At 43.6% G+C, this 26,358-nt stretch overlaps 2 protein-coding genes and 1 long non-coding RNA gene across 9 annotated transcripts; 1 reads left to right on the top strand and 2 right to left on the bottom strand.

Annotated features, from left to right (window-relative positions):
* Positions 1–1,972: 1,972 nt before the first annotated feature.
* Positions 1,973–12,568, bottom strand: LOC105418051 (uncharacterized). 6 transcript variants are annotated; one of them, XR_003887611.1, is made up of 4 exons: positions 11,464–12,568; positions 7,793–10,119; positions 4,848–7,312; positions 1,973–4,345 (listed from the first exon to the last, which is right to left on the bottom strand). It is a non-coding gene; the product is annotated as an uncharacterized lncRNA (long non-coding RNA). The 6 variants fall into 6 exon arrangements; XR_003887613.1 differs by having other exon boundaries at positions 7,190–7,312; XR_003887610.1 differs by lacking the exon at positions 1,973–4,345 and having other exon boundaries at positions 4,847–5,212; positions 7,190–7,312.
* Positions 12,569–12,701: 133 nt separating this feature from the next.
* pax1a (paired box 1a) lies at positions 12,702–16,651 on the top strand. 2 transcript variants are annotated; one of them, XM_003962557.3, is made up of 5 exons: positions 12,702–12,973; positions 13,576–14,205; positions 15,104–15,237; positions 15,587–15,803; positions 16,060–16,651. In XM_003962557.3, exons 1-5 carry the CDS (start codon positions 12,970–12,972, stop codon positions 16,152–16,154), a joined length of 1,080 nt encoding a protein of 359 aa, XP_003962606.2. In that variant the 5' UTR covers positions 12,702–12,969; the 3' UTR covers positions 16,155–16,651. The 2 variants fall into 2 exon arrangements, with proteins under 2 accessions (XP_003962606.2, XP_029688746.1); XM_029832886.1 differs by lacking the exon at positions 12,702–12,973 and adding an exon at positions 13,089–13,294.
* A 4,166-nt stretch (positions 16,652–20,817) lies between these two features.
* Positions 20,818–21,903, bottom strand: b9d2 (B9 domain containing 2). Its single transcript, XM_029832887.1, has 2 exons — positions 21,807–21,903; positions 20,818–21,415 (listed from the first exon to the last, which is right to left on the bottom strand). The coding sequence occupies exons 1-2, from the start codon at positions 21,869–21,871 to the stop codon at positions 20,881–20,883; spliced, it is 600 nt and encodes a 199-aa protein (XP_029688747.1). The 5' UTR covers positions 21,872–21,903; the 3' UTR covers positions 20,818–20,880.
* Positions 21,904–26,358: the final 4,455 nt, after the last annotated feature.

Raw genomic sequence — 26,358 nt, 5'->3', positions numbered from 1 at the left:
CCGCGGTGGTAAAGAACCGGCCGCATTCATTTGGAGAATCCTTTGCAACAAGCCGTCCGGATGCGGCCCATTGTTGGTCCATTTTTACTGGAGCTGCGGCATAATTGACACACAACTGAGAATATACACCGCGGCGGAGCCCGTGTGTGTGCGTGCGTGCGTGCGTGCATTAAATCAAGCGACACCCAGACAGTAGGGCGCAAAAGAGCCAGCGATGATGGAGGGAGAGAGGGAAGATCTGACAGGTTCAATCCAAAGCGATGGGGAGCGATTAGATCCGGTGAGGGTGGGTGTCTGGTGACATGAGGGCAATATTCGCAGACGTCTTTCTACAATAAATATATTTTTAATTTGTGCTCTTTTATTAACCAGAAAAATCACTTCAAAATGAATAGCACATTATTAAGTCTTCTAGTGGCTCTTACTGTTCTTTATCATGAGTTTGTATCACTGTGCAATTCATCTCCAGCCAGTCTTCACACTAAATACGTTTTATATGAGCCTTCATTTATCACGGCCTGTCAGCTCTTAACTGTATCATTATTCAGTCTAGAGTTATGAATTGGAATCATTAAATGGTTTTTCATATAATCTGATGCAATAACTGCTCCCCCTTTATTGGCTCGCAAAAGGAAAATAGTAAATACAATTGTCTGTCAAGATTTTCGCCGATTGCCGTCTCTCTCCGGCTGGAATAAAATTGGGCCAGCCGGGGCGACAGGATCAATGTCAGCAGATTTGTTCGACTTTCATCGTGGAGGGGACGGGGGTTGAGCGGATGACGGATGGAGAGAAAAGGAAGCTGACACTGCTGAACCCGATGAGGAATGTGGGCTTCGCTGTCAGTCTTTTTTTATACGGTGTCACATCATTCAGGGGTGTCTTTTCAGCCTCTCCGTCCGGCTCTTCGTCAGGAAGATATTACAGGGTGTGAACTCAGCCTAATGGGCGGTCACTCCGCCACCCCAGAATATGAGATGTTGTCATGGAGGAGGAGAGGGAGGACGGGACTCTGATGGATGATGACAATGTGGGAGCTTTTGCTTTTTGTTTTTGATTTTATTTTTGTTACTTTTAATGCTAAGCGGAAGCTCTCTGTGATCCATCTCGGCACCTGGGAACCCGGGAACATGCATCCTCCAGGTGTTTCGCACATGAGCGATGGATGTATGAAAACATCATTTAAGAGAAGAGACCTGCTGTTTTGGACCATTCTTCTCTGCAGTCTTGTCCCATGGGAAGAGGAAAACTGCAGAATCATCTCTAAAAGCCATGGATCACGACTGCCACCTGCTGGCTACCGTGAGGAAAGGCCTTTACTCGAACGGGTGGACAGCGTGAAATAAAACACAAAAATATTAAAACAACGTAAAAACACTGACATCAACCTGTCCAAAAGAAGCTTACTGAATCAGACCCCTTCTTCCTGCCTTGACCTCAGTTTATGGACATAAACAGCCCAACAACATCACCTCATCTGCTTTAGTCTCTTCCACTCCTTCCCTCCACGCATGGAAATACTGACTTCTTTCTTTTTAACATTGTACGAGCACATATATGTTTCAAATTGTCCGTCCCTCAGATGATAAGGCCCCCCTCTCTTTGTTGAAAAAGTTTCTGAATATTTCCACGGGGCATCTTGTTTGCTGCGTTATAAATCATTTATGCTGTTTGAAAACCAACCGGATCGTTAAATCCTAAAGACTCTGATTTTAGGAAAAGAGTATTTATGTGTTCTCTGCATTCAGCTTTATGATTAACCTTATTTTTTGCAGAATTGTTTATGGTCGCGGTGTAAATAGAGGATGTGGAGTGATTTGTGCTGAGGCACTTAGTGATACTTTTGTACGTGTTTATCTAGATTTCCAGTTTATTCTGTCGTCTGTTGTCACGCCCAAAAACTTAATTCATAAACTGTGCGCTAGAATATTTTTCTTGTGGATTCCAAATAACACCATTCTGAGTTGTTTTTTTTAAAAAAAGGTTTAATGACCTTTTGGATGAAGCCACTGTTTAAAGCTTGGAAAGCGTTTGAATTTTAAACCATTGAAGACCTTTCAAAACGTTTGACAAACTTTACAAGACATTCCGTTAGGTTGCACAGAACAATTGTAGGTGTCTTTGAGAGTTAATTAGGCACTGACGTCATTAAAAGCAAACAAAGAGGAAAGAACCCCCCACACACACATTTCTTGCACGGCTCTATGCTGCCATCTACTGGATAACATCATCAGTCAGATTTGAAGCAATCAAATTGGAGAATCTGACAAGGTCAAGTGAGGAACTTCTGCTGATGGCACGACAGTTCCAGGTCCAGACATGTCTCACAAATGTGGGTTGGTCCCAGACGGTGTCAGTAACCACGTCGACGTCGGGATAAACACCCAGAGAAGTCTCTTTAAAATCGGGGGACGTTTTTAAAGATCTCTGCTTCAGTGCTTTCCAAATACCACCTTCCGGAATCGATCTTCATCGGCTGTTAACGTTCAAGGAGTGCTCAAGTTCATCTGAACATTCTCCCCCAGTCGGAGAGCAGAATCCCAACCGGCCCATATTTCTACCTGCATGTTGGAGGTGTTTACATGTAAACGCTATAGGACGAGAGCCGGTTGACTCAAAGGTCTCTGCATGACTCAACCCAGCAGTCGTGCACTCACTTATTGCCCCTATTATTCCCCCCACCCCCTGCACCTCTCTCTCTCTCTCTCTGTGTGTGAAGATGCTGGAAAGTTCGGGAAAATTACAACAGCGTGTTGTGGGATATACATGTGGCATCTGTTTTCAGTTAGTCTTCATGCAGCAACACGAAACACAGAGATAAAACAAACACAGCATTTTAAACGTGGTGGTATCTATGAAATAAGTGAGATAATATAAACCATTAGAACTTGGTTCCGCTATTGGGAAACCCTCACGTTTAAATGTGTTACTAAAGTGGTGCGTTACCGTCAGGATTTCTGAGCACCAGCGGCTCTTAGGGATTAAAGAGGAGGTTAGCATAAGTAGCAACAAACCTTTGAGTCCTGTAATCGTTGAGTTTATGGCTCCAATAGAAGCTATTTTATCTGATATGACAGAATCTAACTGTATTTATTTAAACTTTTGTCCTTTTAAAGGGACAGCCCATTATTGGATGATCGTTTGACCTTAAATTTAGTAACAATAAAAGTCCGTTTTAGGCCCGTACATGTGGACAGGCCTTCGGGACGTGGAAGTGAAACAGTATCTGACAAGATGGTGACTTGATGGAGCGGCTACGTGTTGCCAGTCACCCATGACCCTTCCCTCTCCAGACAGGCTGAATCTGCAAACGTGTCATCACTTTGATGCTATCGCTGCTATCTGCATTCTCCCGCAGAACTCCAGCCGGCCCAGAATGCAGTGGTGTTACGAAACAAGAGGAGGGAGTGTGCGGAGCGTTGGTGAGTTCTGGGAGTGAAGTGAAGGACACGGTTCTGAGGAATTTGGAGCTTTATTTTCGGGTCCGTCCAGCGAATCAGAAGGGTTTTGGTCTTAGCAAGGTCCATCCTGTTCCATAAAGTGTTTAATAAAAGTGCAGTGGGACGTTAGAGTTTACCAGCAACACTTTTAGGCTTTCTGTTGCTCTTTGACGTGCTTAAAGACAGAGGAGAACTATTAAAAGCAGCCCATCAATGGTGTCCCTCTGGACTTGCTTGCACTTGTTTGGGCTGAAGTTTTGAGAAAGAGGGCAGAGCTGGGCCTGCAGCGGATCGTCCGAAGACATTGAGACAGAGACAAATCCATTTTAAACTTAAACTCAAACATTTGGCCTCTAGAAAGCTAATAACATCTGGCTTGGCTTCATCCAAATACCGTCCTGGAACGTGAGGATCAGTTTCAGAGGGTTGCTGACAGGTCTCAGCAGCACACCAACCCTCAGCAGCATTAACAGGTTATAGTCCGTAGTGGCGACGTGACACGGATTCAATTTGCTTCCCTGAAAGTCACATTCAGTTCTATCGGGATATAAATTGCTACATACTCCAGTAATTATTGTTATTTTTCTGTCACGGCCTTAAAAAGACAGGACTCATTTGCCAAGTGTCCCCTCAAACCCAGTTAGATGCTTTTCTAAGTGCTGAGAGTTCTACTGGGAACTTTTGGTAGAAGACAACAGGCACTTTCACACTGAGGGATCGAGGGATCCAGTTCAGGAACCAGCTGCAGGAGCGACGCTTCAGGAAGAACCTCTTCCACCAGGAAGCAGCAGAAGCATGTGAAGCTCCAGAAGCTGACTGAAGTGGTGAACGTCCACTATGGGAGGTGCGGTCTGGTTAATCCCACATCCTGTGAAGGAGCGATTCGACCTGGCCTGTAGAAAAGTCTGAAAACAGAGAACACCTGAATCATTTTAGGGAGAATTTACCCAAACTTGATTTATAACTTTAAACCACGATAGAAACACCAGCAACAAACAGCTTGTCGGCATTTAAATCCAGAAAGAACCAGTTCCTTCGGTGCACGAGCAGATGTATATAATCCAATCAAGCTGCACGAGTTGCATTGAAATTGACGAGTTTTGATTCCTTCTTTATGAAAGTTGTTTTTGGGCCTCTTAAAATAAGATCCTGAGATACAAAGCTAATGGTCACCAGCAGAACCAGTGCAGATCCTCAGCAATGCTGGCCTATTTGCCCCTTTTGGAGCCATTGTACCAGTAAAAACAGACTTTTTTTAAAAAAAAAGCCTCTTGAAATAGCTTGAAAAACTCTCCCTGTCATCTTTGGTACAGACACAAACTTATGAAATGACCTGGGAACTTTTCCTGATAAAAAAGAAGGTTTGGCCAACGTGTGACCGAGCCAAACAAAAATACACACGCTTACATCAATTTGTTTCATCTTTCATTCCAAGGAGGACAGAATGGATGCATTATCATCATTACGGCAATCATGGTGATTACACAGACAAGGACCAGGAACATCTCCATGGTCCAACACAGTAGATTTGATAGTCTTCAGCTCGGATGCCACGGTTCCAGCGAAGGGGCTCTCTGCCAGCGTCGCTGCTCACTGTCAAAGGATCCAGAGGTTCTGCTGATGCGGTCCTTTCTGGGTCTTGGGTGCAAGATGCTCTCTGTTGCAGACGACAGTGCAGAGTTCGGTCTTCACGGACGTTCTGGAGATGTGGCAACAGGTTGGCGTCCGCAGCATCTGGGCTCACTTATAAGAACCCTCCACGAGAACTTTACCTTGGAGATAATTGTAGCACGAATTAGACCGTGAATAAGACAGTCGCTGACAAATATCCAAGAGCTTTAGGGGTTTTATCCATATGTGTGTTGGGACGACATGAGATGGCAGCTTTTCTTTGTTTGTCTTCTTCACGGACCTCAGTTATACTGCTTTAGCTCCCTGCCCAAATCGGATATGGATACACGAGCAGGGACATTGATGAGACTTTGATCTCAACTGACCTTTTTGTGTTCATCATGTTCTATTTTTTGCTAAACAATAAGTGAAAACCTTTCACATGTTTAATGTTTGGGTTATAGCGTGCAGTACCTCACCAGGCCTGTAGATGGCACTGCACAAGCTGCATTCAGTAAGTCCAGGAAACAGCAACAGGCAGAACAAGCCAAAAAGGCTCTTAATGTTCCTCATGAGCAGCAGCTTTGATAATCATGCTGACACAATTAAACACATTAATCTAACAATGGAAGGAGACATTTGCAGTACATTTGCGCTCTTATTATTGGAAATTCGGTGCTCCAGAATATGTTGCAATACACTGAATCAGGAATGGGCACGCTAAGGAAAATAAGGAAGCTATAAGGGCCTTTTTCTTGGCCAGCAAGTCCAGACTTGGTTGCAGCTCTGTCTGTCCCTACTCAGCACAAACATGTCAGATATTTCACCACCAGTGTGAGTGAGCTACGGTGTCCCCCCATTCCTGCGCTGTAGGTTGAGCTGATCTCCGGCTCACACTCTGAGCGCGGTTTGTGCTCCCTTTGGCTAATTTGTCTACGCTACATAATTACCTTTTCAAGGGCATATGCTTATTCTGACTAAATATGGACGGTCGATGACAGACAGGAAGGATTCCTGAAATATCTATAACCCATAAAACACACGTGCGTATGTTAAAAGCTGAAGGGCAGCGTCCGCTTGTGTGACCAAAAAATAATCATGTGGCCTGATTGTTTTGACATCCAGCCATGTAGGTTTGACTGATCTCTCAGGAAATCTGGAGCCTGCTTCCAGGCTTCCAGAACTGGAACAGATCGACAGCAGAAGAGACAGCCCGCTCGATTAATTCACAGGTGTCAGGACAAACAAGACGCCATTATGCAGACACTGGACTGGAGTTGTGCGTCTTTCACCAGAACCCCACCGTGACAGACGAGCAGAGGGAGGAATATATTATGCATGTCAGGAAATCGGTAAGGCTCTCCTACGTTTCAATGTGACCCACTGGATGGAATATTGTGAGAACACCCAAAACAAACCCACTTCCCCACCCAACTGGCATGCACACAAGGGTAGAAATAAGGGAACGTATTTATGAGCATCTGGCTCTGTTTCACTGAGGTCAGGGTACTGATAGAGTGCAAGGATAGTTGCTAGCACGTCTGCATATTTCTGAAGACGAGCTCACATTTCTCAAAGCTTGTGCTTTTTTTGGGGGGGGGGGTTCCCCCCTTGTTAGTCCATAAACACGTGTGGATGTTAGTGATGCAGGCGAGTGCACGGCTTGCTCAGGATTACAGCTTTTATCTAAAAGCAGCTTCACAGTTAGTTGGAATGTCCTTTGTTCCAGAAGAGGAATCAAATCCAGTACGCCCCCCCCATTCTGGAAACATACACACACCCTTAGACTTCTATCTTTGTAAGGACTTCCATGCATATAAAGCATTCCCCAACCCTAACCCCGTTGAAGTTGTGAGGACCAGCCAAAATGTCCTCACTTACCAAAAATGTCTTCACGTTGCTACTAGAAAGCACATTTTGGTGCTCAACACGCAGCAAGTAGAAGAACACACACGCATTGCACCGTCTTGGATTTGGTTGTGACATCGATTTTCAGCCTGTCCCAGGATTTCTTTGTCAGACCAGCACCATAATGCTGGTAACACTGACTGATATTGAGCGTGGCTTTCAGTGGAGACACAAGGTTTTCATAAGCCCATTAATCTTAAAAGGAGCAACTGTCAGAACGCATACTGTACCCCTATCCTTGACAGAAGAAAGGCCTGCCCAGGACCTTGATTTCTGGTTTAGCGGAAAACGATATCACACTGCCTCAGATAGAAGGCCTTGAGTGTCCCTTTGTGGAATTTTCCAGTATGGATCTGGATTAGAACACAAATTTAGAACACAACTTCAGGACACACAACTGGTTTTCAGATTAAAATGGCTATTTCAAGGCAGTCGGAGAGCTAATGCTAAAAAGGAAAACTAGCTTGTTGTTAAAAGGATCTGATGTTGTTTACATTAGTCTCATTTCCAAGTGTGGTGAGCGTCGACATGCAGTGTGGATTAGGTTTAAGGTGCTCAAAAATAATTAAAGTTCCTCTTCTTAATTAATAACAGACCCGGTGCCATGACGCTGAACCACCAAAAAACAACCAAGGAGGGCTTTATAAAACGGCTCATGTAATAATGCCCAGAGAAATTCTGTGGATCGACTGCACACATCTCTTTATGATGCAGCATCAACACAAATTAGTGGTTACGCTGCCTTTCCAAAGGAATTATTGCGATTAATTCCCCAGCGCAGGTGTGTGCTGTCTGTTCTCAAGTGTATGACCACCAATTTAGCCTTTTCTTACCTCTGCAAACCTTCTGCACAGAGCTTTCCTGCTGAAGGGCACTGAGGGAACTGTACGTGGGTGCACAGTGTGGGGCAAACCTTGCTCCTGACCAGCAGGGGGCAGTGGTGCGCGTGCACATCGAAAAGAGAAAGCAAAACCCAAAACAGTTTCTCAGTTGAATGGCATGCTAAAATCACCATGTATGTCAGATATTATTGTGTAAAATTGTACCTGAATAAAAACATTTTTATTAGAAAAAGGCATTTGGTCAAAGTGAATTGAGAAAAAAGGCTCTTTAATAAAACCTAAACAAGGACTTTAAGTATATGTCAAATGAATGCTCCTATTGATATAATGTATTTCTATCAGTTGCCACACAAGTTGCTGATCTTACCAGTATGACCAGTATGACCAGTAGCCATTATCTTTATGGTATCTGTCTCGCTACACACGCACATGAGCCATCATAGAGCAGAAGTGTTTTAAAACACCAAGTCGTGCTTTTATTCAATATTTAAATTAGGAAAATGATCCCCTGAGAGCACGGAGACACGCCTAAAGTTTACCCTTTAAATCTTAAACTTAGCATGTTTGTGGTGAGACTACAGCAGACGATCACGATGAGGCACGAGAAACAAGATTTACGATAGATTTACGATTAACCAAAATATGTTAGTACAAATGTGGACGTCAACATGAAATGGAAGTTATTTCCCCCTTTAAAGCAAAGTCTTCACATGTCATCTAGGCTGAGATTTGGACTGTGATAGAAGCCATTTAATGAATCTCCCTTGTGTGGGAGCTGGTTATATTTATTATATTCTTGGAAAAAAAGAAATCATCATTTTCCTCCTCCTATCAACAGCCTCAACTTTTGACCTTAAACGAGCGCAGCTTCTTTTTCTGTCATCTCCTCGGACCAGTTTATCCTGACTGGAGGAGAAATATTCATTTCCACAGAACCCTCCTACACGAGAGGTTGTGTCGTGTCAACCGTTGTGTGTCTGTTTTTGCTACTGTTACATTATATATATATATAAGGAAAATGCTTAAAAAAAAGCAATCCAGAGTTCTCGTTCTAAAGTGTAACCCATAATTCCAGACACGGGCAAAGGTCAGCGTATCGGGTTTAATGCCGCTCCCGTTTTTGATGCGAGCTCTCTTGAATTGCAATCATACAGAGAACAGTCGCCTGTGTTTTCCTCGCACCGTTCGGCTTTAAATGAAAACCAGATCTGTCCTACACACAACAGTCCGCCTAGATTCCACCAGGAAACAAAACCGGAACTACCCGTGATGGACAAAAATGCCGCGGCCCCTTTTTGGTAGCCTCCCTCCCACCTTCAGACAGATTCTGCCTGCTTCCCTGTACAGACAATTAAAAAGAGGGGAATAATTCTCAGGAATCTCCCTTAATGGAACCAATGGAAGCGCCCTCAGAACTCCGAGACATATGAGACATGTTTAGTGAAGGTCACAAGCAATTACCCAGCCTGGTAAAAGCTGGCATGTCTCACATGGCACCGCCGCATGCCCTCATTAGGCGTGTTCTGCTGCTCAGAGTGGGTCCTGTGGCTATAAAAGAACTGCGCTTGTTGCCTTCCAAAACTCATTTTTAGCAGAACTTCAGCAGCATGAGCACAAAGAAACTCCACATCACCAACTCAGGATCAGATAGAAGTGGATAAACCTCTTTTTTTGTCTGACCTGAGGTGGATTACTCCTCAGGAATCAGTGCGTGTCAGGACCAACATAGATTTCAGCTATTACTTCCATAGAAACGGGCCCTGGGGGATGAATGGGGCCCTTTGGAGTCTGGAGATCCAAAATAGAGTAAATGTTGATTCATTACATTTGCTTAAGAGCTCATCAGCAGACCTGGGTGCCAGTATGCAGTTTATTCTCATCTGCTCTCGTTACACCTTCACCGTGATGTCGATCAGACGTCATCACTAAAACTGAAGGAGCCGATTCCGAATCAAACCATTCCAAGGTTTATTCCAACGTGGCGTTTGTGATTATTCTGACAAAATAGACTTAGAAACACAGAAGTGGCGCCAGATCTGCACACAAACGCATCACTTCCGCCCGTTTCTAAAGTGGTTATAACCAGAAAGGTCCCAGCATCCAACACCAGCACCGTGGGGCCGTTTGAGGGGACGAGCCACCGGCCGCTTCAGTCCACAGTCTGGCCCGATAAAGCACACTTGGGCGAGTGAATCCTTCTGATGACACTTTAAACCAACACCAACATTTACCGTCAGGGGTCGGCGCTCCTGTGGGTGTCAGGTGTCCCTCAGACGACTTTACGTTTCTGATCTGAAGGCCAAACATCACACGTCCACCTGTGGCCGCGTCACAAGAGCTCCAGAACATTAAGGTCCAGGACATTAATTATTCCATGAAGGATTTGTAGCCATCTAAGCTTCACACATCGATCATGGACCATAAATATGAACTAACTCTCATATTTAACATTGTTAACTTACCAAAAGGGTCATTAATGATAGAATAATTAGGACCAATAGATAATTTTAAAGACTTTAAAAACCACCAAGAAGTTAATCAGTTAAGCAGCCAACGTTTTAATAGATTTGAAAGAGCTTCACTTATTTTTGTTTAAAATGCCTTATCACACACGCGCGCACACACACGCACACTCAAACTGCACGTCACGGCTGAAATGTGATTTTATGTTCCTCCCAAATGACAGGGTTTTGTCATGTGGACGCAGGTGTTTCTGTTAGTTTCAGTCACGGGGACGCGCGTCAGGCACGGGGATGAACGCTTACCTGTCCCAGGTGACCTGATTTAAATAATCTATAAAATCATTTGTTGCAATGAGGAACCAACTGGTCGGAACCAAACGTTCATCCCACACTGACTGTTATATTCTTACTGCGGCCCACTGCGCGACAGCTCGATCCGACCTTTTCAAGCTTGATTTATGTTTTTAGAAGTTATTTTCAAACGACGGAATATTTAGGGATATTTCGTTTTGATTTCCTTATTATATATATTCACCACACTTTGCGCCCGAACTAAAACATAAGTATAAATCATATAATACGCTTTAACTTCAGTAATAATATTAATTGTGTGTCGTTTGTATTAGCAATTTAGAATTTTCATCGGCCTCCGAAGACAGAGACTTTAATATTATAACATTATACCTGAATTTCATAAAATAAAATTTGCAGACTCCAGCGGGGAGAAGATAAATATGGATTTGGATATTGGCTTGAACTAATAGAAATTATTGATTAAAGAAAACATATTTATCAACAACAAAAAGATGCTTTAGTAAAGAAAAAAAGTGCAAAATCATTGAAAAACTGCACTTAATGTTTCCACACTTATTTCCTCAAAGACTTAGAATTCGTTAAATGTATTTAATAGTTAATTTAAATCCAACTTCACCTTTTTTCGTATTATCTTATTTTACAGGCAAACAATTCAGAATAAAACATTCGTTTCGTTGGAAATGTGTGCGTAAAATATATCAATCCAGTATAGTCACACACACACCCACCCACCCACACACACACACACACACACACACACACACACACACACACGTTATAACTACAGAACAAATGATAATCTATAAAAGAAATGAATATAAAAGAAGTGTTATGTTTCCAGTATTAAATACAGATCTTACAATCCGAAATAAATGTTGGACCTACCGTGCAAAACGCGCGCAAGCGACACAACCAGCGACAAAGAGATGCAATTCCACAGTCCTCCAGGTGAGGGGGGTCCTGAGAGAGAGAGACACACACACACACACACACACACACACACACACACACACACACACACACACACACACACACACACACACACACACACATCGTTCCCTTAATCTTGTTCCCTAGATCAAACTGAACCGGATCTGCAGCCCAGTGTAAAAAAAAAAAAAAGTACAAATGCAAAATTAAAATCAGGAGAGAAAAACGTTCCGGAGACGACCCGCTTCAGTACCTGGACTCTGCTCCTCTGACCCACCCTGATGGGTCAGACTCTGAGCAGATCTCCGTGCAGACAGAGATGCGAGGAGGCGCAGAAAGCGAGGGGTGGGGGTGGACACTGGACCTGGTTACCGTTGGGTCCACTGTTAACCTTTACAAGTCGCGTTTTGCGAGCACATAACCGATCTCTTCTGAAGAAACTCAGAGCGCGTGCTGCGATATTGTACGTCTCTGGCATATCCCATAACCGCGATCCGCAGGCGTATCGATTACACGAGCCTCCTCCCACGTCTGATGCTACAAAAGTGGCCCATAAAAAGACTCGGGCGGCGAATCTTGGGCGACCTGTGGCCCAAAACGTCCACATTTTATAACCAACATGAACAATCACAGCCGCAGGAGACCAATCCAGGCGGGTGTCCAGAGAAAGAGGCAGTTAACACTTAAAACCAACCACTTCAGAATATTTTATAAAAGATAAATACATTTCTCCTATATAATAATATTAAAAAATAGATACCAGTCATGCACAATTCATATTGATTTTTTATATACATTCAAATTCAATTCAATATTCAAATAAAATATTTTGCAATCGCCCTAACTCTTCATTCATCATATGGCTATTTCACAATAATTTCACATGAATGCACACCTAAAGCCACTTTTGCTTCTCGACAACCTTCCTATGTAAAGTTAGCGCTGTAAACATAATCCTTGGAAAGTTTTGGCCACCCCGCTGTCTATATTCCCTGTTATGTATGAGTCCGGACCGGAGAGCTGCGTGTTGGATCAGAATCGTCCCATTCTTCTACTTCCCCTAAGCAGAATATTGAAGGAGGCTGCGCGGCTCCGACCGGATGGGGTTTGCATTGGCTGACAGCGTTTCCAGCGCAGGGGAACCAATGGAAGCGGAGCAGAGGCGAAGCGAAGATTGACGTGGAGGACGCGTCAAATTAATTCCAGCAAACTCCGGAGCCGCCGGGTTAACGCCAATTTGCTTTTATCGGATGAGGATCACTTTGGTGCCATTGTACCTTGCAGCCACTCTCTTTCAGAAAATAAGGGGGCGCGCTACAGTCGGAGGAAATTTAAGAGATCTCTTTTCCCTCCTGTGGGGCTCAGTCCTCCCGCTCCCCTTCCTTCTCCGCTCTCCCTCGGACGCTTTCAGCCATTCCAAGCGGCACCTATATATCTCAGCATCTCGGAACATACAGACAAATGGGTAAGCCTGGGTCACCGACTGCATGCTTCAGTGGTGCGACGCTTATGGACGCGTATCGAGATCACCACGCTTGCGTAAAAATTTAGATTTTTTTTGCGGAGTTTTTCGCCTCCAACTTGGGAACACCGAGACTCGAGGAGGCTGCAGCCTTTCTAGTTTATTGCAGTGTTTTGAAGCCCCACTTTTTGGTTGCTTCAAGCGTCCTCATCTTCTTCACCATTCATCCTGTAGAAAGTTTGTTTTTTGGAGAGCTGTCGACTGTCAAAAACGCAACTCGCCATTTTTCTAAAAAAAAATCCGTTGTGCCGATGGGGTTCTGGGGTACAACCAACTGTTTTACACTTCTTTCCTGAGTTTTAAAAGTTGTATTTTTATCCAGATGTTAACGCTGTTTCTTTACACGACTCATACTTTTTTTTACTGTAACTTCTAAGAAAAAAAATCCAAAGTGACTCTTCATCACTTCAAAAGGCTGTGAACGTTTGAGATGTTTTCTTTAAATAGTTCGAGAAAATATCATTTATTATTTGCAAAGGTAGGCGCACGTCAACAGTCTTTAATTAATAATTAATTCCCATGTGTTTTTCCATGTGTTTTTGCAGAGCAAACCTATGGAGAGGTGAACCAGTTAGGCGGTGTGTTCGTCAATGGGCGACCCCTGCCCAACGCCATCCGTCTGAGAATAGTGGAGCTGGCTCAGCTCGGGATCAGACCCTGCGATATAAGCAGGCAGCTCAGAGTCTCCCACGGCTGCGTGAGCAAAATTCTGGCGAGGTACAACGAGACGGGCTCCATATTGCCCGGCGCCATCGGTGGAAGCAAACCGCGGGTCACGACACCCAACGTGGTGAAAAACATTAGGGAATACAAACAAAACGATCCGGGGATCTTTGCCTGGGAGATCCGGGACAGGCTTTTAGCAGACGGAGTTTGTGACAAGTACAACGTCCCGTCCGTTAGCTCGATCAGCCGGATTTTACGCAACAAGATTGGAAATCTGTCCCAGCCCAACCAGTACGAGAGCAACAAGCAGGGCTCCACGCAGGCCGGGCTCTCCTACAACCACATCTACCCGTACTCCTACCCCAACGCCATGTCCCCTACGGGAACTAAAATGGGCAGCCCTCCTGGAGTACCGGTGACGGCTGGACATATGAGCTTATCGCGGCCCTGGCCTTCTGCTCACACCGTCACTAACATCCTCGGCATACGAGCCTTCATGGATCCTACAGGTGAGAGCAACACGACCCTCTGGGACCAGATCTAGGCCACCGCGCTGGATATGAACGTAATGACCAGCGCGGCTGGTTATTATTGTGCGTGATGGATGACTATAGAACCAGTTCTGGCTGCCGGCAGGACAATAATACGGGACTGCGTTTCACCATTCAGCTGAAAGTCCACTCTCAATGGGCCTTTTCATGGGATGATGCGTTTGCAAACACTTTGCTCACCTGTTAGATCCCCTTTAATCCCTCAGCTACTACAGACATATGTCACTGCTTCTCCTGTCATTCCCTCCATATTCGCAAACAGTATAGCGTTGCCAGGCGTTTTTTTAATCACACGAGATCACATTTATTCCAGCATGCAAATATTGCAAACTTTGAAAGTTTATTTATTTATTCACTTTTTAAATTTACGAGCGTTTTGCCTCAATGATATACGCGTAAATCTACAATATGTTTAACTACATGACATAAACATAAAACAAATATTTAAATTATTAATTAAAAAGCAATATTTATAGATTGATAACTTTGTTTACTTTAAAGTTTTTTTTTACTATCAAATATGCGTCATCTTAAAAAGAATAATGAATTTATTTAATTAAATTATTTAATTAAATAAATTGTATTTTAAAAAAACATGACATATTTTCTAAAGCCAACAAAATTCAGCAATCTGTTTCCGCATAATTAACTGCAATAATTTCAGCATTATATGAAACACTGCTTTAACTAATCCTAACCATAAAATCATTTCGGATAAAGCCTCTGGTTTGAAAACGAAAGGTGTGTTTTACATTCCTGTCTGGGTTCATCCTAAACTCTGCGGCCCAGTAGCTTGGTGTTTATTTGACGTGTTTTGGGGGTGTTTTTGGTTTTGAAATCGCTGTTTCTGAATCAGCCATCGCTGGAGCCGATGGATATGCACCAAAAATGGAGGACTGGACCAGCGTCAACAGAGCAGCTTTCCCGGCAGCTCACGCAGTCAACGGGATCGACAAGTCAGCCATCGACGCCGACATTAAATATGCTCAGGTAAAAAGAGGGCATTAAAAAAAGAGTCCCGTTTAATTTAAACACTGGGAATCCGCCGTAATTCCAAAGTGAACAGCTGTTTTCATGACTGGCCAATTGTAAAGCCTGAAAATGTTGGAGATGTAGAAAGTGACTCTCACATTGGAAGCAATCATTTGTGTTGACTCTCAGTTAATTACTGACTTGACAAGGATCCAACCTCAAATTAGAAGCCAATTTAAATGAATCCCCAGTATTTTTGTACTTCAGCTCCAGAGACCCGCCGCTGTCTGGCTCTTATAACTCGTGTTTTCATCGCGTTTGTACTTATTTCTGCTGCTCTTCACGTGTCCGCTTGTTCTGCCCGCAGCCCTCCTCGACACTGTCCGGTTATGTCTCAGCGTGCGCATACTCACCCTCCAACCAGTACGGGGTGTACAGCGGGCCACCAGGCGGCTATGTGGCCCCGGGCCACCACCACCACTGGCAACCGCAGAGCCCGGCTCTGTCTCACCCAGGCGGAGGGATGAGCATGCATGCAGGGGAGATCCACTCACCCATGACCTTTAAGCACCAGGCCCGAGAAGGTAGCCTATTATTATTATTATTATTATTATTATTATTATTATTAATGTTAATATTATTATTATTATTGCTGTCTGCTGCCTGACTTCTGAATAACTGGCCTTTCACCATTCTCGCGCGTGGTCTCGCAATAACCAGTGACCGTAACGACTGCAAACACAACCAAATCCCACAGCTAATTATAAGGAAGTTATTAAATATTGACCGTGCAGAGCTTGTGCGCCCGGACCGACCATCTTTCCCCCCCTCGCTGTGCAGGAGACAGAAAACCACCCAGTCCCCTGAGCAAACAGCAGCAGCACGAAGACTTGAACGGGGTGCACGCAACCAGCCTCCTTACCTCATCATCATAACCGGGACTTGGAACGCCTTGATCTCTTCCCAGCCGCTTAATGAACGCATTTCTCCCCAATTCGAACACCCGACAGTAAGTCCGAACACTGCAGCTTGTTTCGGGTTGTTTTAAAGTTATTTTCACGCACCTAAAGTCGAACTTTGGCGGCCTCGTGGCTACGTGAACGCAGGCTCACATTAATGTTTCGCCGCCCCAGCGACTGGTTGATGGTCTTCTACTTTATTTTCCCCATCTTTCATGTTACTAGTTTTTTTCCTTTTTTAAATATTGTCAAATTTCCAACGGGGTTAAACTTTTGTTTTGAAGCAAAAGATCTTTCCAGCAATTTACTTAACATGGATAACGATTATTAATTTGTGGCCACGACTCCGGATTCCGCGGTGTCTCAATGTGAACAAGGAGATTGTTTAAATGTAAAATAATTGCCAAAGCGTTTATTCTATATTTTTTATAATGTCATTGTAAATATTCTAAATAAAGGCTTTTCAAAACGCGCCCGTGTCGCAACGCATTATTACGGGAGGCCCGTTCAGATAATCCCCGACAGATTTCTGAATTCCGGTGCTAATCAAAACGGACTCTTTTTGCACTTTTAGGAATAAATGCGGAATAAATTTACTTCTTCCAGTGACAGTAATATTAGTAAATCTTGCGCATCCATTCAATTGACTGAAAGGGGAATCTTTCCATTTACCTGATGCTTATTTTCTGTCTGGGGTGATGGAACAATCCGCAGGGTCAGTGAGAGTTTGTGCTAAAGGTCAGTCATCTCGGTGTGTGGCTACAAATTGCAAAATGCGCCATAATTAGCCCGGCTTTCAGCTGATAATGCTGGATTCAGAGATCTGATTGCGCACCTTAATGAAGGAGAAATCCAGGCACAAGCAGCTCCAGGGATCCATTTTCAGCCCATGCTTTTATCGCTGTGAATCTGAATACTGTTTTAACCACTTTTAGGTTCGTTTCTAAGATTAGGCTTTAAGTTTGGTCACTCATGCAGCATAACGCCTTCCATATTCTCACCATATGAAATGTTTGGACAGAGCTTGACATGTGCAGCAGCAGTTCATCCAGTTCATTAAAAAAGAATTCTCTTTAAATTGAGAATAAAAATGGGAACAATGAAACGCGGATATGAAATGATGCGCAGCGCCGAACAAAAGAAATCACTCCTCACATTTAACCTACAAATATGTTTTAGTCTGTGCTCTGACGGCGAGGTCACGGAGAAATGTGCGACGCAGGCTGCCGGGTGACAGCTCGGCGGTTTGTTTTGGAAGACTGAGCATCTGTGTGTTTTTACAGCGCCGTCTTTGTGGACGACCCTATGCGAAGTAAATATGTCTGATGATTCAACACTGTAGTGAATTAGTTCATGCTAAGTAAAACCCTGTTTGCGATTCGCTCCTCTGAGCACACGGCCCGGCTTCAATAGATCCCTGGGCCGGTCGGTGCCCTTCTGAGCTGTTAAAAAATCTGGAGATTTTGTGGATGCACAAATTTGTTCGGCCTGTTTTTTTGTGACACTTGCGAACTTGTTTAGTGCAGTTTTAGTTGTGCTGCATTGACCCCTGCACCCAAGGAAACAACATGAAGCGAAGGTTATGGCAGAATAATTATGTCGGTTCTGACTGGTTCAGTCAGTTGGAGGCTTCTGGAAAAGGTTCACGGACAAGAGAAAGTCGCTTAAAAACCAGGCTCTGACCGCAGAACGCTGACCCTGATCACTCTCTGTAGGATCCGCTCCGGAATTCGAGCGTCTTCTCAGCCCTGTCTCACAGTTGATAATCTTCCGCTTTTGTGCACCCAGATCCCAAGTGGCTGAGTGTATCTAAACATTAAGATGGCTTATGAGTGCACGCGCTCCCTGACTGGAGTCATTTTGTTTTGCCGGATACCACTTGGGGTTCAGAAAACACTCCTTCATGGTGGCGGGGTTGCTTCCTGCGGGACCTACGGTCATCAATCAGGGCCAAAAGCGATGCCGCCCACTGAGTCTCCAGCAGACCCTCTGTGCTGCAGCAGCAGGTGGGTTAGATGGGGTTTTTCTCAAGGATTTGTTATGTTATTTTAAATATATATATTTCAAATGATGCAATTGGAACCAAAAAGGAATTTTCAGAAAATACACAGCTTAATAAAGAAACTGTCAATGTGCCAAAATAGCTAAAGTGAACAATAGGAGGTGGTTAATGAGCGTGAACTGCCTGTAGCGCACATGTAGGGAGGAACGTTTCAAATCTGAGAGCAGCTGAGATGCCCTCAGTTTGTGTTCCACGGAGACAGAGACAACTTTTAATACTCTCAGACACATTCTATTTAGCCTTCATCCAATTTTCATCCGGAGATTTGAGTCACCTTGTGCAAATATTTCCCCTAAGTTAGTGATTAAATTACTCTTCAGGACCAAAACGCTCAAACCCTGGTTGTCACAATTCAATTTAAATTCCATTTAAAACCAATTTACACTTGTCTCCGCATCATTGAGCCGTGTGAACAACAAGAAGGGACACCTCATTGTTGATTTACACCAGCTTCTCATGAATCAGTCTTTAACGTTGCATGACTCAAAACTAACAAGAAACCAATGACGGGACAGACTAAAACGCTCCGGCAGAGCCAGACGGCTCGGAAACAAGCAAAGGAAGACAAGAGGAGCCTTTTCAAACACGAGTTGGCAAATTCTCGGGGGCTGTAAATGAGGCCAGTGTCAGCGGCTAAAAGGTCGGGGTGAATCGTCTCACCTCGGAGACAAGCGTGCGTCATGTTGAAACAGGATTGTTACAGTTATTGAAAAGCATATTGGGTTTTGTCAAGCACGTCAGACCCAAAGTCACGATACATCCACCGTTGCCAGAACGCTGTCCACCCTGTGTGATTGAATTTGGTGCAACAACAGATCTATTTTAGGTAAACAGAGGTGAGCAAACAGGTTAACCAAAGAGAAACTGATTCCGTCTCAAGTCTAACCAGCATTGCGCAATATTCGTTATAAGGAGTGGGTGCTACGTTTGGGTTTTTACCATCCAAAACTGAAAGCATCTTATCCCTGTATTTGCAGTCGGCATCGATTCTTTTTTTTTCCACAGGATTTCCAAGCAGGTTAGAGTTACAGCTCTTTAGTCTGGAGGATGATAAATGCCTCCCGCCCATGTTCATACATGCTCTGCCAGCTCACCACATCAACCAGATGCTTTGAAAGAAAAAGGGACAGAGACACGGAGATGACATCTAAATGAAAACGTATCATTTCCCATTTGCTCCCAGGAGCCTTTGCCATTGCCACTGGATATAACAATACAGGAAGAAAGAATAACCATAACATCAGGCCGAGCCACGGCTTTGATGATTGTATGAAATTAGGTTTGCAATTAAAAGGAGCTCTTATTTGTGTGAATCCAAGAATGCTTGTAATTTTAGTGTATTGTCAGTAATAAGTATGTAAATGTCAGCATCTCAAGGACTTGGCAGTTCGCTGCTGGACTGTCAGAATACAGATGTCCGTTATGGAAATTTGTCAGCAGTTTTGTAGCAGAAGCACTATTTTAGTGAAGCTCTGTGCCCAGACACAGAGACGGTCCGCAGTGCAGGAGGATACTCTCTAATTTGTGGAGCCGATAGAATTAATGTTCTGCCCTGCTGCCCATCTGTGACTTATTTAGAGTCTTCTGAAATATATACCACTCTGAAGACACACACGCACACACAGACGCAGACACATACACACACACAACGTGTTGCATTCAAGAGAAACCTCAGATATTCTTTGGATATTTTTATTACGTGAAAACAATGACGCTCCCTTAAAAAATGTGAGTCTGGACCTGAACTATCTGCTGCTTTGCCTGAAATGCTGGTAAAAGAAAGGGAAATGTGTAGCACATATAATGTTTTATGACGAATGTTAAAAAGCACATTCGCATTGTTTTCATGTTGGACTTTTGAAGAAACTTCTTTTTTTAAACACTACTAAGAATTAGTTGGGGCCTGTTTCCAATTGTAGACTGACAGAGATGTGACCCTAATTCTTTGGGATTTCTGGTCTTACTCATGTTCTCCCATGTTTCCTTGGGGTTTTGTAGATATCTAACAATCAATAGAAAACTTCCCTTACTTATTTTCAATAGCCTTTTTATGCTGTAATATAATTTTTGCTTTTCATGTAGTTAAAAACTACATAACTCCACAGTAATTGTGACCGTGTGCCTTTTCCTAATTATAATAATGATCAATGATTGTATATTACCGTACTTATTACACAAACCGTGTCAAAAATGTTCTCTATTACGTGAGGATTGAAAGAAAATGATCCTTTTAAGAAGTCTTAAGTATAAATTCAGCGCCCGATTGGGGCACTTAAACTGGATTATTGTTGTCAGCAGTTAACAGGTACTAAAATTAGCTTTTGTTGGATTTTTAGCGTGCGAGCTACCGACACGCGGAACTCTCAGTACTGTATAATTTTTAGCTCTGTAATGGGTGAACACGATTCCACCTGCTCAAAACCCAGGAAAACGTCCTCTTAGCTGTTTTGTTTTTGTTTTAACACGCCCAAATTTTAGCAAAATACTAGAGACTTTTTTAAAAATGTTTAGACTACTGTTTATGTAAAGTAGTGATGCAGCCCTGAGAAAAGCATCTTACACCATGATTTACACCCCCAAAACTAGTGTTTTAAAATAAGCCATTTGTCTCTGAATAATGTATCCTCATCTCATTTGGGGTTAACTATTGACACCATATTTGTCAAAGTGCCTCAGAATGATGTCAAGCTCCAGCTCCACGGTCCCCATGGCTTCGGTGTTCAGTCTGTATCTGTCCGCGCCGCTGTAAATGAGGTCCGGCTTGCGGAGCTGGTGACCCCCGCCGATAAACTTCTGCACCAGCTGCTCTTGCCAAGTACCAAGTGGCCTCCAGGTCGCGCAGCTGATCCGGTGATGTCCAGGGCTGGAGGGGACGTGGCAGTAGCCGTAACCACACAATTCACTTCGTCCAAACGAGTCTTGGTGCCACACTTGGAGATGGAGACTGGGCCAGCCTTGGAGGCCCTTGGTTGCGTAGTGCAGATCAATCGGGTGACTCCAGTACGCCATTTCGCCAATCTGGGGGAGGTCCACCTGGGTCTGACCCTCTCTAAGCCCCGACAGAAGACGCCACGCTGCTCCCGTATGAACGCCCCATTTGCAGAAAAGGCAGCTCTCTGGGAATCCGCTCGCTCCCACAATCTGGCCAATAATATGCAGCTCTGCCATATTATATCTGTACATACACCCCCATCCAGGGAGGGGAAGGGAGATAGAAAGTGAACAAAAAAACACCTCAAATATGTTTTAGCCTGATTTGTTATTTAAAATTCTGCTATTGAAGTATCAACTTATTAACTTAAATGCTTTATATACGTCCACACAAATCTTTGTTGTCTTGTTGAGTCAATTGGTGGAACATTACATTTAATTTGAGTACTTTTGGTTTTTCTAAAGGTTCTTAATAGTTAAACCTTGTGCTCCATTTCAAAGCCACAGGAAGTTACAGCAACTGATGAGCATATTTACCATAACTATGGCATATTTAACTTGACAGCTCCACTATTTTATTGGAATTATAATTATTACAATTAGAATTAGAATTGAACTTATTTTTACTATCTTACCTTGTATTTTTTCTATAGTTGCTGCCTAAAAATGATTCCAAGAGGGCAGTTGTACAATGTAACATTGGTGTAATATAGCATGTTGCTATAAATCAAAGCTCCGATGACAGATGGTCATCAAATGTGAAAGCATCTTTCATTCTTTGATCTTCACACTTGATGTTTGATCTTTTTTAGAGGGATTTCTCAGCGTCCATGTTTGATTTAAATTTAGAAGAAGACGGAATTACTGAGTTGAGAGGTCTGTCCTACAGCTGCAAATGAAGTCAAGCGTTTATATGTTTATGCGTCTTTTTATGAACTAAAGAGGAAATATCCTGGATTACACTTAATTGAAGGGTTTGGGACAAAATACAATGGAAATGATCTGTTTGTCAGGATAAATGTACCATCTTATCCAAGAAGGTAGAAATTCTGACCTGAAGCTGGAAATTCTGAACATCCTATGAAAAGGGGAGGGGGAAAAAAGCATTTTTATATTTTTGTAAAAGATTTTAAGTGAAATTAGTTTAAAAAAAGATGAAAAATGTATAGCGAGTTGGATTTCTGGAATTGAACCAAGTGAATTGACAATATTTATCACGGTTAAACTGATTTTCTCATTGTGGCCTTTAGCCGACTAAAGTTGGGTTAAAATGGTTTAACCTTGCACTCACTGTCCCAGACTATTACCTGATCAGTGGGTCCAACAGATAACATCATAATGTCTGATAACAGCTAACAGCCAAAACATGCGGAACCCATAGCTCTGCACGATACTGCATCTGCCCTGTAGAACCGGGAGTGAATGCCGTTGTCATGCAACGAGTTGAAGAGATAATGCAGCGCATGCTGAAAGGTAAACAACGCTGACTGCCATTAATCAACCTTTTACCAGGCCCTTCTGCTGCCACTCCCTATAGGCGTCTGTGACAACAGCACTAGTCATACCTGCCAGCCACAAGCAGTTGTCTGATTTAAAGAAAGCCGTTGGTCGATTACCAAAGACAAGCTTTAAATCAACATCAGCTTGCCCGACCTATTGACTTTGGCAGCATCCTGGATTAAATAAAACATCACATACTATCTGACCTTTCCCATATTGACAGTATCGTCAGCATTGAACAGGAAATATTCTGTTCGGTCGGTTCGTGGGCGTTAGGCCCACCAGCGCCTCGGTGCAGGACGGACGTCTCTTGCACTCTCGTCGTATTCCCACACGCCTCTCTCGTCTTGACACTTGCACACAGCATTGACCCAAAGGGTGGCTGTTAATTTGGCATGGCAAAAACAAGGGCTTTAAAGGAACAGGTGGGTGCTATAGCCTCTCCGCTGGAACTGAGGGCTTCTCTCCAGACAAGAACGCAAAGACATGACCGGCTGAAGAGGGAAAACCCACAAAAGACTGTCTATGACGATGCTAAGATGTTATAAGACAGGAAAAGCACATAGTAGAAGTGCTGTTCGCACTGAGGTTCAATATTTTCATATGAATTCAGTGGCTGACCAGGCTGCTAATGCTGGCTTTGTGCTTCAACATGGCAGACAGACAAGCATAGGACACTCACAAATAATAAGCAAACGACTCTGACCAGCACATTAAAATAGTCACCTAGAGAGATCCGAGGTGAAAGGAATCTATCTCCTCTGTTCCTGCTCAGCTGCAAACTACAAATATTATAGTCTGGTGAGGAATAAAGTTGTTTTAGACCAAACCTGCAAAGACTGTCATACAGCGACTGCAGAAGCAATTTCGGTTTAAATATAGGTAACAGGTGAGATGTTAGTAGCTTTATAATTTTTCAAACTTTATTTATGCAGCGCATAATTTTCATTTGTGAAATTATGTATCAACTTTGAGTACGTGGACTTGCTCATGAGGAGATATGAATGGTTGGTCTTTGCCAACAAACCAATTACAGTAATTACCGGTACAGCAACTGTTAACTTTAAACGTCTTTGTGGCAAATGAACTGCATATATAATTTGTAACAAAAAACCACAGCGATGGCAACAAGTATTTTAAACCGAAACCCTCCAGAGAGCAACCAAACTGGTTTTGTACAACATCCAGTTCAAAGACAGACAGACATCCAAATGGAAAGCTACATTGAGAAAGTCCTTTTATTTTTAAAAGAAAGAAAGCAAGAAATGTGCAGTGTCAACATTTATCCGGGAAATTGTCCTGCCTGCAGACAAGATACAAATCTATGTGGGTGGCATCTCCGTTCAGTCATCACCCTCGGCTGCAGACTGCGTCAACCACCAGCCACGCTTCCAAGCCACAATAGCAAGGTATGGCCGTGCAGAGAGGCTTCAACTGCTCAGTCTTCTTCTCCTTCACCCTCAACCCACCGTCCATCACGCTGTGAAACTCTAATGGGAAACGCGGGACAATGCAGCAAATTGGCTGCAAACTCTCTCCCCATAGTGCAATACCGTAACTGCCCTAGTAATTGTTTTACTCACGCCTTTATCTATTTGATCTGGATGACCCTACTAATATTTACATTTACCATGTAATGTTTCTGCGCACTGTCAGATGCACTAAAGAACTACTCTTGTTGTGCGACTTGACAGGTTCAATTATCTGCAACGAAAATATGCCGTGTATCTGCTCCTTCATGGGAAACAAACAGAGAAATGCCATTATCCATCTCTACTGCGCCGAGAGTGTCTCTTTGTGTCTGCGTAGAGACAAAAGGCGAGTGTCAGAGTGATGGAGGAAGTGCCGGTCGTCTCTTCCTGCTCTCACAGATATGAGACCTGAGAAGGGGCAGACACCTATCAAGGGTTACCAAGGGCTTGGGCTACAGGTGAAATCCAAGGCTGCCTGCGTGTCAAAGAAGAAAACACAAATAAAGGCCTGAATCTGATGAGGATGTGTGATCTGGGAGGAAGAAAGCTGTTTGTCCATTACAAACAAGACTTGCTCTAATGCCGTGCTGGGTCCACTGGCATATGCAAAAGGCTGGGGTGGGGGTGAGGAAGGCTTCTTTTGCCCTGATAAAAACAATCGTGTTGTGGTCGACCCAGTGAAAGTTCTGTGGACGGTGTTCCTGTACTGCAGAACTAACTTTTATTATTACTGATGGACAGAATTAAGCAGCCAGCGCTGGGCTCATTTCAGCTGTGTGAAACGTCTTGTTCACTCAGTATTATATAATATCCCCACTCAAACAGCTTCAGTGCATTTTCATGAGTTACAGACGATATTTACACACCGATTTCATGGTTGCGGTGCTATTTTTAGCCACTTTACCTCCTCTCGTGGAATTATTGTGATTTATTCTTGAAAGAAAGTGTTTAAAACGTGCATACTTTAATGCGACTTTACAATTAAGCCTATATAATAACACCCATTATTCGCATTTATTTACCCATATATAATCTGAATAATCTCTAGACATCCCTTATTAAAGCAGTAAGAAATAACCCAGGTTTGGGTTCTGTGGTGGCTTTTGCCTGCGTCTTGTCCTGTAGTTGCTCTGGGAGGCTCCTAAGAGGTCTTCTCAAAGTGTTTGCCTTTTGACTTTCATCACATGAATCCAGCATTTGGGTCAGGGGGGTCCAGTTTCTTTCCTTGCTGCTGATGTGGGGGATAAATGAAGATTGATCCCCTCGGGTTCGTCATTGCAGGTGTCGGCCTTTGGAGCTGGTGTCCTCTACAGGCAGTTTCTAGTTACACTCTGGCAAGAAAGGAGGACCTGGTGCGTTCTGACAATACTCCGAAGAGTGCAATTTTGGAGAGTAAATTTGCCGGGGTGGGTGGATTGGGGTGGGGGTGTGGGGTGGTTGTCGTGGTGGGGGGGTGGATTACTTTTTATTTAAAGCAGACCTGGCTCACAAATGGAGACTGACCGCACTGTGGTCGGACTTCAGAGCGACTCGTTATTTGGCTTTTTCATGTTCAGAATGCTGCAAATCTGCGATCCCTCTGAACACAGCTGATAAAAAGAAACAGACTTTGGTGGATTTTAGTTTCCTTCGCTGTGTGAGACTGTCTGTCACCTCAGTAATGCTCACAAGGATGGCAAAGCAGCTGATCGGCGGTTGCCCTCATATGTGGAAGCTTTGATTGGAACTAGTGGAACCAGTGCCGTCAGCTCGCCTTGAGTTTAACAGGTTTGGGTGAATTCCCTGGTGAATGATGCACCTCTTCCTCAGAAGTGAAGCCTTTAGATCAAGCTGAGGAGATAGGTTAGATTTCATCATTAGGGTTAATCCATCAACAATGCCGGGGCACGGAATAAAGCCAGAGTCAATGAATGTGTTTGCTCTGTCGCGGAGTAAATATTAGTTTGTCCAGATAATGCTACAGGGCTGCTGAGGGCTTCCACAATACTTAAATTACACCAGCGTCTGCTCTTTCCCTGCAGAAGAATTGTTTCCCCACTCTTTCTTCTTCTAGGAAGCCAAACATCAGTAGCAGTCTCAAGTGGCTGAAAGTTTTAGTTGATAATCCAGTCTGTCAGTCAGCCCCACGGCAAGATTAATGACAGGGGAACTCCTGTCCTGCAAACATCCCTCTCAATTAAAACTGATATGTTAGCTTAAGAGGTAGTTCTCACAT

This window comes from Takifugu rubripes, chromosome 2 (genome assembly GCF_901000725.2).
Source record: "Takifugu rubripes chromosome 2, fTakRub1.2, whole genome shotgun sequence".
NCBI classification, from domain to species: Eukaryota; Metazoa; Chordata; class Actinopteri; order Tetraodontiformes; family Tetraodontidae; genus Takifugu; species Takifugu rubripes.
The sequence above is the reverse complement of the archived record's forward strand: the minus strand, read 5'-3'. Positions and strand labels throughout refer to the sequence as shown.